The sequence below is a fragment of the Pezoporus wallicus genome, unplaced genomic scaffold (genome assembly GCF_028554395.1).
Source record: "Pezoporus wallicus isolate ANWC-B61680 ecotype Strahan unplaced genomic scaffold, APGP_CSIRO_Pwel_v1 contig_7461, whole genome shotgun sequence".
Lineage (NCBI taxonomy): Eukaryota > Metazoa > Chordata > Aves > Psittaciformes > Psittacidae > Pezoporus > Pezoporus wallicus.
The window spans coordinates 852,920-872,920 of record NW_026637976.1 but is presented as its reverse complement, the minus strand read 5'-3'; the positions used below and the strand labels follow the sequence as shown (position 1 = coordinate 872,920).

Here is a 20,001-nt window from a genome sequence, read left to right as displayed (position 1 = left end):
TTGAGCACCGCCAGGGATGGGATACATCCAGTTTTATCTCTCCTCACTGAGTCCAGCATTGCTTGGGGTCTAAATGAAGACATCAGTTTCTCCAGCAATGTCCATGGCTGTGTGACTCAGTGGTTGCTGAGCTTTGGTTGTGGGTAAGGCTCAAAGCTCCTACCATCTCAGCTAGTAACTGATCTTCCTCCTTTCCTTCTCCTTTCTGCCTGGATTAGCTTGTGCTCATCATTTTACACCTTATTGCTGTGTTGAGGAGGGCATGGAGCCTGCATCTCTGGAGGCTTTGAAGAGGTTGGACTCTGTTGGGGATGGTCCACTTAAGTCAGGCCATGGGTACAAAATCCCACCACTGCCCTCTCTCTACACACCTCAGGATAATGTCAGGCCATACCTTGAGGAGCACTCACCCACACTGGAGTGCAATCCTAGCAAAGAACCAATTGTAGGAATACTTGACTCTTTCAAAGGACATTTCTATCTGTGCATCTCAAGAAGCTTCACCAAGCTCAGCAGCTGTAGTGGGTAGGAGACAGCAGCAGCAGGCTCCTGCTCTGTGGTTTGCAATGTGCCCTGCAGCATCCTGGCTCCCTAAATGCTTCAGAATAAACCTATTCATGGGTGCTTTAAGGCCACAGCAATGCACAGATTGCTTTTGCTGCAGGGCAGTCACTGCTGGCTCAGACCTACAGCCTGCTCCGAGCTGCTGCACACACAGGAACGCCTGCTCCAACCCATCTGAGGACCAACAGTGTCCAGGCAGCCCGAGGTGAGCAAGGTGCTGCAGTACATCTCCCCACAATGACCCCCAGCCAGAAATGGTGGTGGCTGTCAGAGAAAGGGTGCTCCAGCCCCCCTGCACCGGTTTCTCCAGTGGGTTTGGCATCTGCAGAGCACAGCGTGTCCAAATGTACTGCAGCTTCACGGCAAGCCGGTCCTCCACGGGACTGGTCTTCAGAGACACCAAGCAGCCTCAGTCGCAGCATTCAGCATCCTTGCAAGGAGAAGCAGTGCATCTCACACAAGCCTTTCCTTTGTAATAGGTAGGATGGAAACTGGAAGCCAGGGCTCTCTCCAGGCTGCCTCTCCTGTTCCTAGGATGGCAATTCCATGTTTTTCCATCAGGTTTTTGCTGTGCAGTCGCCACAGTTGTAGGGCTTAAAGCAGCCTCGTATTTCCAAGCTAGCAAGACCCTGCACCAGTCAGACCTGAAGAATCCATGCTGAATTTGCACACACTAGGCAAATACAGCAGCAAGCTCATGGCCCCTTCCTCCCCATCATCCAAAGGACAGCACGTAGGGGAATGTTTCACAGGGCTGAGGGGCTCCAGAAGTGCTGTCCTTCGCTTTTTAGTGATGCCATCCCTCATAGAGAACCACATAAAAACTGAACCAGAAACCAAACTAAAAGGAATACAAAGACAAAAGCACAGCTGGAGGAGGAAGGGCAGAGCAGGAGAGGATCAGGCTTTAAAAACAATGGAGCCCTTCAGCTGAGCTGGTTCGAGGCCGTCGGTGAAAGCGAGGAGGAAATACATCACCTTACGGATGCGGGCTAACTCCGCTATCCGCTCCCCAAATTCCTGGGCATCTGCCTCATTGCATTCCACATCCTCAGCCCCTGGCTTCTTCCAGAAGATACCCACCGGCTCTAGCAGCTGCCTGTTCATAAGGTGGGTGAGATCAGGAGTCCAGTGCTGGGAAGTGCCGGTCACTGTGACCTTCCCAGGTCTTTCCAGCCGGATATCCCAGCGGAGGAAGCGCAGGTTGTGCTGCCGGATGAAATCCACTCTGTAGACGTGCTCGTTGGGATGCAGCAGCTTCTCACCATCCTGGGGCCTCCCATTCTTCTGCTGCAGGCTCTGGAATCGCAGCCTCATGCACCGGGTGAGCTGGTCATCACGGATGAAGGGCAGCTCGAGCATCCCTGCCTGCACTGCCATCACCTCGGCTGCTCCGCTGCTATGTTTGGCTCTCCGATAGGACACACAGAGGAAAACAGCTGCCAAGCCACCTCTTCATGGCCCACTGGTGCTAAGCAACCCGGGCCAGTGACGCAGAACACCCTCCAGGGCTTCCTCTGGGTGTCTCTTTGCAGATGAGGAGCTGATGGTGCTACTGTGCATGATAATCTATAGGGAAGGGATGTCTGATGTCAGCCTCCCTGGCAACCTGCCTGACAACCACAGCTCGTTATCCCAAAATGAAGGCATGCAGCCAGGGATGATGATCTTCAAGGTCTTTTCCAACCTGGTTGATTCGGTGTGACCCAACAGGTCTGGGCAGCAGGGTTTTCTCTGTAAGAAGGATAATTCAGGTTGGAAGGAGACTCTGGAAGGGTCTGGCCCAACCTGCAGCTCAAAGCAGGACTTACTTCAAGGTTAAGTCAGGTTGCTTAGGGCTTTGTGCACTCTGTCTTTGAGTATCTCCATGGATGGAGATCCTACAGACTCTCTGGGCCCTTGTTTCACTGTCTGACCATGCCCAGTGCTGAAGATAAGATACAGCTTGTGGTATTATCTTCTGTCAGGTGAATGTGCATCCCCAGCAAGAGTCTGGCTCCATCTTATCCCATACCCTCCCATTAGGTATTTGCAGACTGGTTGGATGGGGCACTGAGCAAGCTGCTCTAGTGGAAGGTGTCCCTGCCTGTGGCACGGGGTTGGAACTGGATGAACTTTAAGGTCCCTTCAACCCAAACCATTCTATGATCATTTCTGGTCCCTCAGACATTCAGCAAGGACCAGGCTCTAATCCCAGCAGATGTGGTGTCTCCCTGGACCAAAGGGTTAATCTGCGCACTTGGCATCTTCCATTTCGGTTTAAAAGTTGCTGCTGCAGTTCACAGCCACGTTTTCTCCTTCCAATTCATCCTAAGCCCTCGAAGCACCACGCAAAGTCTTAGCAAAGGGCCTGTCTAATGCACAGGTCTCCAACACCACAGCAAACTGAACATCCCTGGGAGGGAAGGCCTGGGGAGAACTGCAGCTTTGGCCAGGAAACAAGGCTTTCAGTTAGAAAGAGGAGGCAGGCAAAGAAGAGCCTCTGAGGGTTAAGGGATGGAAACTGAGAAGGCACAAACACCCACAGCCAAAGTGCCAAGGGAGGAAAAGCAATGCTGGGGGCAAACTGAAATAATGAGGTGTCCCAAGGGACCCGGCTTCTGTTTGCTTGGCGTTTCCCAAGGCAGGGCTGGAAGTGAATGGTGAGGAGGGAAGAAAATGTGCCTGCTCCCTCTTGGGAGATGTCAATGCAGAGGAAGGAGCTAAACAATCCCTGGTGCCACTACAGTCACCATTTTATCCAGAAACCAACAACAGCTATCCTGTTCCCATATGAAGAAAAACATTGAGACAATGGGGATGCTGCAACAAACACAAACTCATGAACTTAACGTTCATCATCCCCAAACCACACACAACAGAGACTGCAGGTACCGCAGCACGCAGAGCAGATGCAAAGGTGTAGGGTGGAGGGGCCCCTTTTAGGTCCATTGCCACCACACCAGGAGGCTGTGTGTGAAGCAGTGATGCTGTCTGCACACACTGATGGGCTTTGGGGGCTTTTTGGACTAAAATCTATGTAAAGGTGATTGCAACTTGCTGGGCTCTTGTCCTACAAGCAGGCATGCCCATACCACGGTCTGAGGCCCTCCTGCTTTTGCTTTCATAGGACTGACTTCTATAGCAGTGGACACAGTGTATTCAGGCACAGACAGTCCAAGGACATGGCACTGAGCACCTTCTTCCCTGTACCTCTGTGGTTGCTCCCTGGATCTGCAGCCCCTTGCTCTAGTGCAGCTCTTTGGTGGCTTTCTGGCCCCTAACCCAATCCCTTTGGGCACCACACTGAAGGATCCCTGCTACAAGGTGCAATCCAACCATGGGGCATGCCAGGGATGGATGCTGTAGGGAAGCAGTGCCTTGGGAAAGAGGCTAACGTCCTCCAATCACTCTACCTGCTTCAGTGCAAGGTATCTCATTGCCAAGGTGGGCACACACTGAGCAGCCAAAGAGAGGTAACACCATGGGAATTAAGGAAACAGGGCCAAATGCTGCAGCGGAGCATCCCAAGTTCTGCTCTTCTTGTCTTTTAGGCGATTTTGGAGTGGCGAGGATCAGATTTGGGATCTGGAGGAGAAGATGGGACTTGATCTACCTGGTTAAAGAGAAACCGCCCAAGGGTTTGTCTTGAGTGTGAGGTGACTGCAGTGATGACGACAAATTGCCCTTGAAGGACAGTCCTTTAAGGGAGGTTTGTGCACATGAACCGTGCTGGGGACCTGAGGCACCCCTGAGGCCAAACACAACGCAAAGCCAAGGTGTTAAAGACAGGCATTCCCCTGCCATGGGGAATCACTTACCTTCTGCCACAGAGACTCCCGGGATGCCAGGGAGGAGCAGGCAGCCACGAACCAGCAGTTCCCAACCTGCCCTTGGTGTAAGTCATGGGAGCTGATCCCGTCCACAAAGAGGTGTGGATCATTGCAGATTTCCTGCGGGGCAGAACAGAAACAGACACACTGAGTAAAGGACGAGAGGGAAACCAGGATCCAGGCTTCTTGGCAAAGGAAAATCTATCCCTCTCTTCCTCAGGCTCCATTTAAACCTGCAGCTTTCTGCTGGCCTCTCTCATCATGCTCGGTGGCAGGAGGACCTTGTCCTGCCTTCTGCTCTCACCAGGACATGGGTAGCATCATTGCTGGAGTGACACCAAACCTATTCCCTGTTCCGTTCCAGCATCAGCACAGCTTTGCTGTAACTATCCCTGGTGAAATGGCGCATTTTCAAACCAGCCCTTCTTCTAAATCCACTCTGTTATTCCCTATAAGCCCCTCAGCTCTCTCTTTCCAGTGAGTGCTTTACAAGCTTCTCCCTCTCCTATTTTACTCTGGAGAGCATCACTCAAACCCACCATCTCCCATATTGGAACTTGTGGATCCATCCGAAACTAAAACCATGCAGAAGGGCAGAGCCAGGCATTCAGATGAGGAATCACAGTGCCTAAATCAGACCATGCACCCAGGAAAGCTCAACACACATTGAGGGCTCAGCCTTGGTTGCAAGAAGACAAGTATCCTCACCCCGGACCTTCTAGGTCTTAGCACAGCAGATGGGGAGAATTTGGTGAGCTAAAAGCTTTGTAGCTGGGCCAGGATGGTTAAATGCTCACTGTGACCCCCAAAGCAGGATGGTGGATAGCGCATGGGCACCACGAATGGAGAAGTTTGGGGAGGAGGTAGCTAAGAGCTGGGTTCATCCCTCCAACCATTAAGGCACCAACCACATCCCTGTTACTCCACTCCGCTCCTGCCAGGCTGCCCTCCCTTCCCACTCCCACTTAGAGCCTGGCCAAGAAAGCACTAAGATAACAGAGGGTATTGAGCAAGCTTCAGGTGAAACACTGCTTCTTTTAAGCTTTTCTTCTTATCAGCCCATGTTGGAAGGTCCTGTATGTCTGGAGGCTGGGAGCAGATGGGCCCAAGAGCTGCAGGAATTGTTTCCCCTTTGTTATTACACTTCATTGGATGGGGGGGAAAGGAAAAGCAGATTTCCCTTCTGCTCCCAGGTTTTCAGGCTGATTGCACCCAGAATAACACGTTCCCCCCAAACTGTGCACATGGGGATTTGTATTGCCACTGCCCATCACGAGGGGGGATCAGGAACTGCTGCCTCATAAGCACCTCCTGCTATTCCCACCTAATCCAGGCAGCACCATACACCTGAAAAATAACCAGAGCTCCATCCGGATGCAAACAGAGCAGGGATGAAACCCAAGGGAGAGGAGTAATCCCCTCCCAGGTGCAGGAGGTCGGGATAAGCACTAGAGGGAGGTAAACTGTCAGCCAGCAAAGGCGAAAGCTGCCTGCGCTTCCCAGCATCCGAGTGCTGACAGGGATGGGAGAGCAGCAGTGGGGTTTAGCTCCTGCTTCACACCACCGAGGAAGCTCCCAGCAGCAGGGGATGCATCCCTCCTGTGTGTTGGGGATGGGGATGTCCGCAAGATCAGTGCCCAGTGATCCTGTTCTGGGGGGCAGAGGCACTGGGTTTGCCCCATCTGAGGACCACGGCTGCCCTTTCTACCTGTAGGTGAATCTGCAGTGTAGAAAAAGGATGTTGCTTGGTATTAGATCAACAGGGGAGAACATGAAAGCATGAAGAACACATCCTGCTTGGCAGAAAGCATAGGGTAAAGCACGTCGGATGTTCAGGGCCCTTCTCCCAGAGCAGAGCAGCAGTTAGCTGTGATTTCCCCATCACCAGGAAAGACTTTGCAAACTAAAACCCTCTGATTGCTCATTTACTAGAGGGAAGCCCTTTGTAATCATCAAAAGAGCAGCCTGCATTGACAGACAAGGGGTAGAACCATTAGAACCTACTCTTCCATCCATGGCAGCAATCAAGGTGCTATGGCTGGAAACACTCATCAGGGGCAGGCTCCCTCTGCAAATCACAGCCCTCATTTCCCTCAGCTCCTCTTCTCACTACCCCAGATGGGACCCTAAGGGCATATTGCTCTTGAAGGATTCACTCAGGCAGCTCTTCAGATGCTGCAGTAGGTGTTTCCCATTCAGGTACACACTTGGATGTGGCATTTTAAAGTGCTTTTGGTCCAGTGCAGCCCTTACAGAGCAAGGGACCTTTAGTAAGGCTGCAGTACCCACAGGACTGCATGCACTACATTGGACCTTGATTCAGCACCTTCAGGGTGCGAAGCACACTCAAAAGCCGTGGAGCACCATGTCTACCCCGTACAGGGGTGGGTGATGAACTAGGGACCAGTGGGAAGTAGGTAAAGAAGAGCCAAGAAAAGCTGGAGAGGGGCTTTGGACAAGGGCCTGTAGGGACAGGCCAAGGGGAATGGCTTGAACCTGCCCGAGGGGAGACTGAGCTGAGCTCTTAGGCAGAAGCTCTTCCCTGGGAGGGTGCTGAGGCACTGGCACAGGGTGCCCAGAGAAGCTGTGGCTGCCCCATCCCTGGCAGTGTTCAAGGCCAGGTTGGACACAGGGGCTTGGAGCAAGCTGCTCTAGTGGAAGGGGTCCCTGCCCGTGGCAGGGGTTGGGGCTGGATGAGCTTTAAGGTCCCTTCCAACACAAACCAGTCTGGGATTCTAATAAAAGCACTGAACTAAGTTTTCCTTTTCCTATGGACAGAGATGTCTCATAAAGATAAAGATCTTGTTCTGCAGTTAGACTGAATTACAATGGCTGGGGTTTGTATGTGCAAGGGAGGGGTGAAACAGAGATGCTCTGATCACAGAAGGTCACCACCTTGGCTCCCTCCCCTCCCTCCTGTGCAGCGGACAGAAACCAGGTGAGCAATGAAGTTTACCCATGCAGGTGCTTCTCCAGCAAGCAAACACCACATCACCCTCCCAGCACCAGGACCCCGAGAGGAAAGGGCAGCATGAACACAAACACACACCCCAAAAGGGGGCCTTTTGGGTTCAGGTATCAGCTAGAACAGAACCAGCTCAAACTGCCCCTGACACCCGAGGCTTCAGCAGACAGTGAGTCCATAGAATCCCAGAGTGGTTTGGGTTGAAAGGACCTTAAAGCTCATCCAGTTCCAATCCTCTGAACAGCAAAGAACAGCAGGGTAAAGCCAAAAGCCATTGCACCACCTTGGCCATGGGAGCCAGCCATGCCTCTTTACCCTCAAGCAGAACCTGTCTTGGAGGACCCTAAGCACCATCAGAGATGATTTTCCCTCCCTGAAAATCGCTGCTGAAATGGCTGCTGAGCTCCAGGCAGCAAAATACAGCTTAGAGGAAGCCTGTGTGGATGGTCCTATCAAAAGATACAGCCTGATAACACAGGGAGGGCCAACCTAGTGATTCCAAGCCCTGGTGATTCATATATTCCTTCCCACATCCCTCCTCCTGCAGGGGATGTGGGACAGAGGTGGAAATCAGAGCCAGGGCTGGGAGAGGACTGTGAGGTCCCTGTCGATGAGAGGCTGATGCAGAGCTACCAGGTCTGGCTCATGGGAGCCCAGAACAGGCCAGTTTGGCTTTGGGTTATTGAAGTCCATTAAAGGGAAGAAAAAGACTCAATCAGTGCAATTATCTTGCACTTGGTGTGCTTTTGCTTCCCACCAAATAGACTGTGCGTTTCTCCCCTTTGCTACTCTCTCCCCCAGCACACACAAGTGCATTTAAACCTGAAAACATCACCCTCATCTTCTCCTGATAGTCCAAGTCCACCTGGGGTAGTAATGAGCAAATCGCCCTTTAATTGCCTTTATAAGCGGTGACTTGCTTATCATAAACGCTTCTCAGTGCAGAACTGCGCTTCAGAGTCACTGGGGATCTGGATCGTGTCAAGCCAGCTGCAGGGAGGGAAAGAGCTAAGAGGGGGAAATAACCATGTGAGAGACAACATCTGCTGCATGCCAGGGCCGTTTTCTGCTAACAAGACTTTGCAAGGAGCAGACGAGTGTAATTGCACCGCAGAGCCCGGCTGATTCAGGAGCAGTGATTTCACTCAGCCTTGCAGCATCGGCAATACAATCTATTGGTGTGGCTGTGCTTCCCCCCATCCTGGGCAACGGGCAACTGGAAGGATGCTGGGTTTTAAATGTCATTCACACAACCCAGAGAGCAGGTGGTATCCAAACACGGTGAGCAACGGTGACGGTGCTGACACAAAGGTCTTCTTTGGCTGCTGGGAAGTGATTTTGCACCAGGGTGATAGGGAAGGGAAATAGGGTGAGGTTAGAAAAGCAGGGGTCTGTGTTTAAAGGGGGGTTATTATAGAACCATAGAATCATGGAATGGTTGGAAGGGACCTTAAAGCTCATCCAGCTCCAACCCCTGCCGTGGCCAGGGACCCCTTCCACTAGAGCAACTTGCTCCAAGCCCCTGTGTCCAACCTGGCCTTGAACACTGCCAGGGATGGGGCAGCCACAGCTTCTCTGGGCACCCTGTGCCAGCGCCTCAGCACCCTCACAGGGAAGAGCTTCTGCCTAAGAGCTCAGCTCAGTCTCCCCTCTTTCAGTTTAAAACCATTCCCCTTTGTCCTATTGCGACAGCCCCTACTAAAAATTACACACATGGAAGGGTAGGTTTGGTTGGTAATACTTGCACCCTGGACAACTGAGATGGTTTCTATTGCCTCAGCCAGACATCCTTCCTGCTAGTGCACCCATTATATCTCAATGTACACACATTCGTATCTGTTATCAGCTCCCACACCATGCACAGGGCGTTGGGCACTCCACCCACAGCAAACAGGAGTCGCCTGTAAAAGAAGGCATCACACAAATACCCTCCCCACCAACGCCATGACTCTGCTTGTGTAGCTCAGCACCACGCCGTGCCGTTTGTTTTGGCACCAGGAAGAGCGGGGGACGGTGGCAAACAAGATCTAAAGGTCAATTTGCAGGCTTAGCAGCCTTGACAAGTCCCTCTGTGGTTTTACCTTCTGCATAGCCGAGGTACAGAGGCAGCAAAGAGGTCTCTGTTAAAGCAATGAGATGGGAACAGACACAACTTGCTGTGAGCACTGCGCCTCGCCAGGAGCAGATGGAGAGGGAGGGTGGGGAGGAGGAACAAGTGCAGAGACCTTGGACCCATTGTTCCCGTTCCTCCTGCCCGCATTCTCCAGGGATGCACTCTTGGAAAGCCTCATCATTACTCAGCCCAGGACTTCTTCCGTCTCTACCCAGCCAAGACTGATGCAGAGGCCACCAGGGCATCTCCACGCATTCAGACACAGCCCTCCCCACTCTGCCTCTCCCACTGAGTTGTTTTGATGCGTCTGGTTGCAGAGCTGCTAAGGAAAAACATCTCCTGGATCCTGACAGATCTGCAGATCTCCGTGCCCAAGCAGGGAAGTCTTCACATGCCTCGCTGACAAACTGGGGGTGGGATGCTCAGAGCAGTGTGATGATGTGCACCAGGTTACCCCATCCATAGGCACAAGTGGTCCCTCTCGGTTTCAAGTCCCAGCACGGTCCGATCACCACCCAAACCATCATCATTCCTTTAGGGAAACAATGCCACCTGGCTCCTTTTCATGCTGCATCATCTGAATCTGACCCTTTGAGTGCACACAACTAGAGCCTTGAGACGGGAAGGAGAGCAAACCCATCAGCTCTCAGAGAGCACCACCTGGATCTCCTTCCCTTAAATCATATCCATGGAGGCATGGACTCGAGGGAGGCACACTAAAACCAAGCTCCCATGGCTGTTTAACATCCTATGACAGATACACCCCTCTGACTCACTACAGTGCTGCTGGCCACCTTCTCCCAAGTCCTCTATCTTCCATCCTGTCCCAGTCTTGAGCTCTCCTAGGCATTTCCTTTGACCAAGCTCCCTTGGGATGGTGCTAAGAACTTGCAGGGTGAGGAACAACCCTGGTTTAGAAGCATCATGGGTTCAAAATACACCCACCCTCCAAAGCCCATCCTCTTACCATGGCACGCTGCACCCTCAGTTGCACCAGCACTTGTAGCTGTTGGGTCTAACCTCAACCAGAGGAACTGCTTTGGCCTGAAACTATCTACATCAGCCCCCAGACTTGTTCTTGGGGTTCTCATTGGTACAAGTGAGGGACTATGAACCACAGGCATGAGCCATGAGGCTGTTCCACAGCTTGTACCACTTTAGAGCCATCAGTCCCCATCCTGGAGGACATGGTGGTGGAGATGCATTGGTGGAAAGGAGGAACCTATTCAAGTAAGCCCTGCTGTGAGAAACCACTGTATTTGGGAAGGAATAGTCCCACCTCCCCCTCTCATCACAGAGCTATTGTTACACCCCAGAGCAAAATGATGTGGCCACAATCTCAGCTGCATCATTTCTGCCTCCAGGCAACATAATACAGGTTTGGCACTTGTGCCGGCTGAACGCTGCCCTGCCTGCATCCCAATTCCCGTGTCTCCCTGAAAGCCAAGCTTCTAAAACAGGATTTAGGAATCCACATCATGTGGGGTTTTGGTTTGGTTTTTAATTATCCTAAAAGCCAAGTTACTGATGGGAAAACAAAGAACCTGAAGCTGCAAAGGAAAATTACCTACCCTTTCCACGTGCATATCGCAGATGAGAACCTCCTAACTACTTTTCCATGGGGATACCTCCCATACCCCCTAGAGCAATGAGGAATTGCCCTTTGGTTTGCCATTGTGTCACATTTATAGCACAACATCACCTCAATCCAAGACCAGGACTTGCCCCCATCACAGTCTGAGTTAATCTCTTGACTATGCAATGACGATGAAGAGGTTATTATGAGTCCAAGCCATTGAAAGAAATGACTCCCAGCCCACACTTATTCTGGTTATCCAAACCCTGGGAAACCACCCTCTAGAAATATGGGCTCAGCAGCTCCCGTTAGCTGGGAGAAGGAGCCAAACGGAGCCTTATATAAAGTGATCCAACAGGTGGCCAGCAGGAAAAGGCTGAGCTCTGCTGCTGTTAAGAGAAGGAAGTGGAGAGGAACTTGGCAGCAGGGTTGGCCATAAGCATCCAGCCACCTCCAATGGGGTGATCACCAAAAAGGATGAAGCCTGCATTTAACAACAAACAGGGATCTCCCAAGGAAGCCATGGGCTCCAGGCATGAAACTGCAGCAAGGAAAGGACAAGCTCTTCCCCTGAGGTGTTTATAAAGACAGACATGACCACCCCTGGTCAAGCCATTGATGGTCCTGGAGAGGAGTTCAGGCTCTGCTAAGTGAGGCAGGAAGGAAAGGTGATGGAGAGAGGGTTTGTCCTTGTTTCTTTGAGGGTGTTGGTATCTCAGAGCCATCAGATCCAAGCAAGCTTCACCTCTCCTTGAGAACATCACTTTCCCTTACAGTGATTTCCTCCTGACCTGCTCGACATTCCCAACAACAGGCAATGCACAGCATTTCCAGATGAGACTCCGAAGCCTTCAACTCATGCTCAGTTTGCTGCCAGTTGACTGAGAGACACAACAGTGCAGACACAGGAGCTCCAAGACAGGAACGTGCACCAGCATTCCCAGCAGCAGGTAGCACCAGGTCTCCACACAAACTCACTACATGGGCTGTATACAACCTAAACATCTATGGTTAGACTTTTAGCCAGTTTCTCCAGTTATTAAGCACTCTGTTTAAGCTTTCCATCATTAATTCCTCCATAACTCTATTAGTGGTATTTGTCTCAGACCACAGTCAAGCTTTAACCATCCATCACCACTCTCCATTAAGGTGGTTTGTCCACCCTTTTCCTTCTTGGAGGGGAAGTGGGAGGAATGAATCACTGAGCGGTGGCTTCTTCCCAAAGATCCAGGAACACCAGAGATATGGGATGCTTTGTTTCAGCTCTATGTGAGCACACAGGTCACCCCTCCCATGCTGCAGTCTCTTGCCTTGTTGGTCAATGCAGCTCCTGCTGGCCTCAGCTATTACCCAAAGGGTGACTGCTTCAGCTCATCCCTGCTGACCTGATTTCTTCTTGTGGGATCTAAGCAAGACACTACAAGCCCCAGGGGCTGGAGAAGTGGTGTCAGCTTGTCTCTGCCCCACAGGGACCAGGAACAGTGGCTGAAGCGCTGATCTTTAGGGCACTTGGGAAGCCAGAGCATTTATTAAATTCCCATAGGAGCATCACCCTGGGGTGCTGGTTTTGGCTGCAATTTCTATGCTCAAGGATAGTCTAAAAGTGACCTGTTGGTGGGCTCACAGAAATGAGCATCCAGATGCTCATGTGAGGGGTCAACAGACCACACAAATTAGCACCCCACTATGAAGGCTTGGTCCTGTTGAGCTCAACTACCAAGGACCAGGCGCTGTGCTCTAGGACAATGCCAACACCTAAAGGCTTTCTCAGGGATGCTTTGCATTGGAAGGGGAATGGACAAGAAGACCTCTGAAAGTCTCTTCCAACCCAAACCATTCAATGATTCTCCTTCACTTCTCCATGTGCCCCAGTTCAGGACTACCTTGTCCACAGGGGTGCCTGAGGCATGGCAGGAAGCTATGCACTGGATGTCTACAACCATACATGGCACCAAGACAGCATGCAGGTTGGGAACAGATGGCCATGAGCTTCTGTATTATATATATATATCTATATATCTATCAGAGGAGAACCAGTGCCATTGCACTCCCTCCCAAATGGCATTGGGGTTTTATTTTAAACAAGGATGACTTGAAGAATTTATTGCTCTGCACAAATAATTCAGGTGGTATCAAGTGCTTTGGCAGCAAGGAAAGGACAAGCCCTTGCCCTGGAGGGTTTATAAAGTCAGACACAAGCTGCATTGATTCATCCCTGGTCAAGCCATTGATGGTCCTGGACTAGACAGGAATGAGGCAAGAAGGAAAGATGATGGAGAGAGGGTTTGTCCCTGTTTCTTTACAGGTGTAGGTATCCCTCAGCCTCAACCACACATGCATTATGGGGTTACCATATAGTTAGAGAGAACAGGAATGCAGAAGCAATGAGCCAAAGAATCAAGGAGCGTATGCCAAAACTAAGCAAATTCACACCAAAAAATACCCCAACCCCTAAAAAAAGCACATCCTGAGGCAGTGACCTGTCATTAGAGCAAGTGAGACGGAGCCACAGTGCGTTGTCCTCTCCTGGAAGAACAAAACCGGCTGGTGCTTAGAGGAAGAGGGTCAGGATTAGTTCAATGGGGAGTTAATTCAAGGAAGTGACCTCTTGTTACACAGAAACCAGCTGACACATCGACAGTGCTTCCCTCAGCCTTCATATCTGCCAGACCAAGGAAACAACTCCCTTTCTGCTCCAGCTGCAGGGCTCCGGCTTTTGTCCTCCCACCAACGCTTCCTCCTATTTGTTCCTTCCTCTTAACTACTTCTTGCAGCAGCTGGACTCAGCCCTTGGTTTAACCAAACCTCATGTTTTATTTTCATGTAATCACAGAATCAGGCTGGTTTGGAATGGAAGGGACCTTAACATCATCCAGTTCCAACCCCTGCCATGGGCAGGGACCCCTTCCACTAGAGCAGCTTGCTCCAAGCCCCTGTGTCCAACCTGGCCTTGAGCACTGCCAGGGATGGGGCAGCCACAGCTTCTCTGGGCACCCTGTGCCAGCGCCTCAGCACCCTCACAGTAAAGAACTTCTTCCTTATCTCCAACCTGAACTTCCCCTGTTTCAGTTTGAACCCGTTACTCCTTGTCCTATTACTACAGTCCCTGATGAAGAGTCCCTCTCCAGCATCCTTGTAGCCCCCTTCAGATATCTGGGAAGACCTGCACCATTCCCTCCCTTGGAGCTCAGAGGGCTCAAGGGCTCAAGGCTCCTTTCAGCAACACCCTCTGCTATCATTATGCTATTCCCTGTTCCCAGAACAGTAATTTCTAGATGTCGACACGCAGTTGCATTAAGAAGCAGCAATGAATCTAATTCACTGATTTTAATGGTGCTTTTGCATTTAAGGCTGTGTCCTTCTAATGCTGAGGACAGAACAGACTGATGAATAAGTTCTCATCAAAGGCTGGACGTATGTGAGCCATACTCACACCAGGTAGCTTATTATCCCTTATCCTCACCCAGGCACCATGGGAGGATCCAGTGAGATCTGCCAAAATGCAGCCAGCATCAGCATCACATTTAGTAAGAAAAGACACCTTTTACAATAAGCATAGAATCACAGAATGGTTTGGGTTGGAAAGGACCTGAAGATCATCCAGCTCCAACCCCCTGCCATGGCCAGGGACACCTCACACTAAACCATGGCACCCAAGGCTCTGTCCAACCTGGCCTTGAACACTGCCAGGGATGGAGCATTCACAACCTCCCTGGGCAACCCATTCCAGTGCCTCACCACCCTCACAGTAAAGAACTTCTGCCTTATATCCAATCTAAACCTCCCCTGTTTCAGTTTGAACCCATCACCCCTTGTCCTATCACTGCAGTCTCTAACGAAGAGTCCCCATCCAGCATCATTGTAGCCCCTTCAGATAAATGATAACAAAAACTTCTCTTGTCCATCCTTGAGGGGAAGGGAAGGGGAAGCCTGTGAATGGCTTAGTAACACACAATCAAGGTCAGTTCAGAGCTTGCATTAAGTGGAGACCAAATCCCTTCTTGGCAAGGAGCGACCAGACTGGCAACCAGCTCCAGGCTGTCCTGCAAGCGGCAGATGAATTAATAGGAGAGAGGCTCATAAATTCCTAAGCTGAGAAACACAAAGGTCTGGAAGGACTCCGGCTCCTGTGATGGATCACAGACTGACTGCTCGGAGGAGACGATCCCTCAGTCCATCCAGCAGCACAGAGGAGCAGCAGCACCAGTGTAACCATGAGCATCCTTTGGACCAAAACCGAGCGAGACACACCAAAAAGCTGAGCAAAGACATCCTGGAGCCAAGGGCCAGAGGTTCTTATTACTGGCAGAAGCTCCAAGTGGGGCACCATAAGGTTCTTGTCTCCCCATGACCATTACCACCCTAATTGCCTCCATGTGCCTGCTTCAAGTGAGCCCTCAGAGCAAAGAACCACAAGGACTTGACCTCTGTCTTCCCATTATCTTCAGCCTTGTGTTCTTGCCAGCTTCTAGCCTGTGCTGTGCACTGAGGAAAAGACCTTTTAATGCAGAATCTTAGAGGCTGGTCTTGCTTTTAGTGAATTAGTTCATTGACTCCTTTCCCCTTCCAGGAAAACTCCCTGGGGAATGCTTGTATAACCCTTACTCTGCAAGTGAAAGGAACTCAGTGCTTAATAATGCAAGGGAAAGAGGATCTGAGAGATGCTCCCATCGTGCAACACCTCCTCATCCTCCAACCACAACAGCATGGGATTCAGGAGACAACAGATATATGGACAAAAATGCTATACAGAGGTCAGGTTAGATCTATGTCAGGCTGACAGGGAAGTGGCTACTGGAAAATAGTGTTTTCTCCATATCTAAACCAAGATTCCTCTTGTCTGGCTGGATAAAACCCCCAAGACTGGGCTGTGAATGAGAGCATCAATCCCCAGTGCCACAGTAGGGTTCGAAACTGCCATGGCCCTGCTGCCCTAAGTCCTCCTGCTTCCCACAACCCTTCACAAAACGCCTGACTTCTCTTTCTTCCCCAGAACTCCTCTATCACTTTCCGCTCCAAATGGCATTGCCTTCACCCACATAAAGTAACACTGCCATTTAGCAAGACTCTACCTTTATGCTGTTTAATCCCCACCTTTGGTGCAGCTCATCACTGAATTGCCACCTGGTCCCTTCCAAGCATCTTTGTCCCAACCACTCTGCACCCTAGGGAACACCATAAGTTCTTCTGCAAGGTCCTGTTTCACACTGCTATGCCCAGGGAAGCACTCAGCACACAACAGCCCCATCTGCCTTGGGGGACAGGGAGTAAAACCCTTCTCCAGGCTCAACCTTGCTCCCTAGGAAGAGCTGAAGGACCAGAGCGCGCAGTTCACATGGTTCAACATCACATCTGTGCATGGTGTAAGCCTCCATCCAGGCTTCATTTGCTTCCCATAGGTGCATAGTGATGCCCAAATTTCTCTTGGCTATTAAACCAGTCTCAGCAGCAGGTCATTGCTGGGTGGACTGAACCTCAACCACATGCCCTGTCCCTTCCTGCAGAGGGAAAACAAGCCCTATTAATATTAATGGAGATATTAACAACCCTAATTTAACCCTGTACCAATCCCATGGCACCATTGGAAGCAGCCTGTACCCAAGAAGAGGGTTTGGGACAGTGATGACTAGAAGAGATGAGCTGTTTTCCCACAGGGTAGATGAATAATACTGGACCACCACTGTTTTTACCCCAGGGCATCAACAGCCACAGCCAAGTGTACCAGATCCCCCCCATCACTGCCACCCAGCCTGCATCTCATCCATCCCCTTCCCCTCTTCTCAATGCCACCCCCTCCCATTTGCCCAGCTCCTAAAAGCCCAAACCAGCTCACCTAAGGCACAGACTAAAGCTCCATCTCCTGTGCTGCACTGACACGATTCCTGTCTCAAACAGGGAGGGCTGTGAGGTTCAGGCTAAGACTTTCTCTATGCTTGAATACAGAGAACTCCCTCTCCTTTGTATGATACCAAGGGAAAGGAGTTTCAAGTAAGGTACTGGGATCTGGGCTTAGCCCAAAAAGCCGGGTTTAATTTCTAATGCAATAGCCAAGCGCTGCTGCCAGAAAGAGATGCTGATGCTGCCCTCACCAGCTCCAAAACCTGCTTTGTCTCAGCAGGGAGCAGCCACCTCACTTAAGTGGATGCACTAAACCAGCGCTCTTCAGGACTCGCTTCCCAGCTCAGGCTGATGTCTGGTGATGCTGCACCTCGAATCCTGTGTTCAGTTCAGGGCCCTCATTGCAAGAGAGACATTGAGGTGCTGAAGCAGAGCCAGAGAAGGGCAATGGAGCTGGTGCAGGGGCTGGAGCCCAAGTGTGATGGGGAAGGGCTGAGGGACCTGGGGGGTTCAGTGTGGAGAAGAGAAGGCTCAGGGGGGACCTGATGGCTGCCTACAAGTGCCTGAGAGGAGGATGGAGCCAGGAGGGGCTGGGCTCTGCTCCCAAGGAACAAGGGATGGGACAAGAGGAACCGGCCTCAGGCTGCACCAGGGCAGGTTTAGATGGAGCTGAGGAACAATTCCTGCCCCAGAGGGTGCTCAGGCATTGGAACAGGCTGCCCAGGGCAGGGCTGCAGTCACCGTCCCTGCAAGTGTTCACACCCCGTGGAGACGAGGCCTCAGTGCCATGGGGCAATGGTGGCCTTGGCAGTGCTGGGAATGGTTGGACTGGATGAGCTTAAAGGGCTTTCCCAACCCAATTGATTCTATAACTCTATACTATGGTTTCTCTCCCTCCAATGCACTCAAGCATCAGCCCTCTGGCTTCCCCGTGCTGCATGACGAAGGCATCCTGCAAACAACCACTGCAGCCAAAGCCCCATGAGAGGGCTCAAACAGCTGCTGCCTCTGCAAAGCTCTGGCATCCAGAGCAGGGCTCAAGGCCAGGGGATAGCAGGCAGGAAGGGAGGGAAGGAAGGAGGGAGGACACCCCGCTGGAGAGAATACGGCTGAGCCCATTCCAGGAAAGGCTGCAACACCAGAGGCTAGAGCAAAACAGCCTAGGAAGGGTTATCCGTGAGCTGTTTCAACAAAGCCCTTCAGCATCCCCTTTGCCCCCTGCCCAGAAGAACCTTAAGCAAGAGGAGGAGCACTGCAGAAGTTGCTTTTATTGTTCCCAAAGCTGTCCCAGTTTTTGGAACCTCATGGAAAAGCAGAAAGGATGAGGGCAGGTCCTGGTTGAGAAGGAAGGGATGCACACACGAGGGATGGGCTCTTTAGGTCTGTACTAGTGCCAGATAAATACACGGGAATGAGATCCTGCCTCTGCCAAAGCTCATTGCCAGCACACCAGTGAGTTCACCACATTTACTTCCCACATGCAAGTGCTTTGCCCGAAGAACTTAGCTCCGACGTTCCACTCCTCTGCATGGATCATGGACAACAGCAAACAGTGCTTCTAATAGCTGACAGCTTTGACTTCCACTCTCACAGCAAAGCTGAGGCATGGGGAGCTCTTGTGTTTTATCACCCACTTTCAGCTGAAACTGCTATTCTATGGCTCTCCAAAGCAAACCATGGCCATGGTCCTGAGAGATAAGAGATGTATGTACACCCCATCCCCTCCTTGCAGACAGCGTCCCTGGGGCTGACACACTGCATTTCTGGGTCAGGAAGTCCCAAAGCAGCACGTGCCAAAAGCTGGGAGCATCATTCCGTTTAGCTTTTCTAAGCAAGAATAAAATGGGATTGCCTAAGGAATGATTTGCTGGTTGTGATAGGAGGAAGATGCTGCAGGGACTTAAATGTGGCTTAGTAACTGCATTATCCAATTACTACACAAGAGAGCAGCTGATTGGAATTTCATGGACACTTTGGACCCTACAGGATACTGCATTAAATTGGAGAAGCTGATGGTGTTTCCCATCATATATATATTTATCATATATATATGATGGGAATATATGATATATATATATCATCTATATCCCTACATATATATACCCATATATAGGGATATAAATCAAAATCCCTAACACCCAGATGCACCACGTTTGCATTCTGGCTGAAGATGCTGGGACCTTTTGCTGGGCTTTCTCCTTTGGAGAGCTGGTATGAATTCAGACAGAATCGGGTCCAGCCACTCAAAACCTCACTTTGCATTGGCTGGTCGGCACAAAGCAGTTCTTCCCCCATGAAATTCAGTCACTTTTGCCAAAATGAACAACTGAAAGAAAGAACCTGGAGAAATCCCGTAGGGAAAGAGACTTCTGGAACGTTCAGCTGTAACCAGGGCTGATGTGAGCTCACATTCTGGTTTTTATGATGATTTTGGGGTCAAGGGATCTAGATAGCTTTGATCAAATGATCTGACCAGACAGTAGCATCAGGGAGTCTGCTGTTGCTCAGTGTAAACTCCTTCTGGTGCCAGGGCTGCTGGCAAAGTTCCCGTTGTCTGGTGCAGAAGAAGGACCATCTCCATGTCTAGCCAAGTGCACAGGACCATGTCTGTATGTAGGACTCACTTCCAGCACCCATTCCTACTACCAGCCCATGCCAGAAGAAGCCTCTATTCAACCATCCTCTGCTAATTGCTTTAAAGGTGCCTTCCAACCCAAACTGCTCTATGAGCCTATGAAACAGCAGAGCTGGCTGGCTGGCAAGAGCTTGAATTCACCCCATGCTTCAGCAGGGATGGGCTTGGATTAGATGAGCGTGACACCATTCAGGTGAAGACCAGGAGGTCAGAAAGCTTTCTTATAAAGGCTTCATGCTGATGGTACCTTGCTGTTCGACCTCACGTCCTCTTAAGCACGAGTGGATGTTACATGCCTGAACGCCAAGTGAGCTGAAAGCCAGAAAAGCAGATGGAGAACAGCTCTGAGCCATTGATGCTCAGCAGAAGATGAGCAAACTTTGGCCCTCTACAAGTGAACCAAACTCCCTGCCATTAGACATAGGTCTGAATGGGTGTCTGTCTGAATGCAAGCCCCAGCAAGAGGGTGTCAAATACATCCCTACCCTTTAGCCCCAA

The 20,001-nt window shown here is 50.9% G+C and overlaps 2 protein-coding genes across 3 annotated transcripts in view; both read right to left on the bottom strand.

The window, feature by feature from the left end:
- Positions 1-20,001, bottom strand: part of CAPN5 (calpain 5) — a 52,447-nt gene that overhangs the window by 13,739 nt on the left and 18,707 nt on the right. For both annotated transcript variants that reach the window (XM_057408554.1, XM_057408553.1), the window contains one exon: positions 4,365-4,496. In XM_057408554.1, coding sequence (XP_057264537.1) covers positions 4,365-4,496 — 132 coding nt within the window. The remainder of the gene's footprint in view (positions 1-4,364; positions 4,497-20,001) is intronic.
- Positions 1,208-2,640, bottom strand: OMP (olfactory marker protein). The gene has a single exon (XM_057408573.1). The coding sequence runs from the start codon at positions 1,942-1,944 to the stop codon at positions 1,465-1,467; it is 480 nt and encodes a 159-aa protein (XP_057264556.1). The 5' UTR covers positions 1,945-2,640; the 3' UTR covers positions 1,208-1,464.

What these genes read in the sequence shown, in the direction of transcription:
- OMP (XM_057408573.1), bottom strand. Translation starts at nt 1,944, where the DNA reads ATGGCAGTGCAGGCAGGGATGCTCGAGCTGCCCTTCATCCGTGATGAC.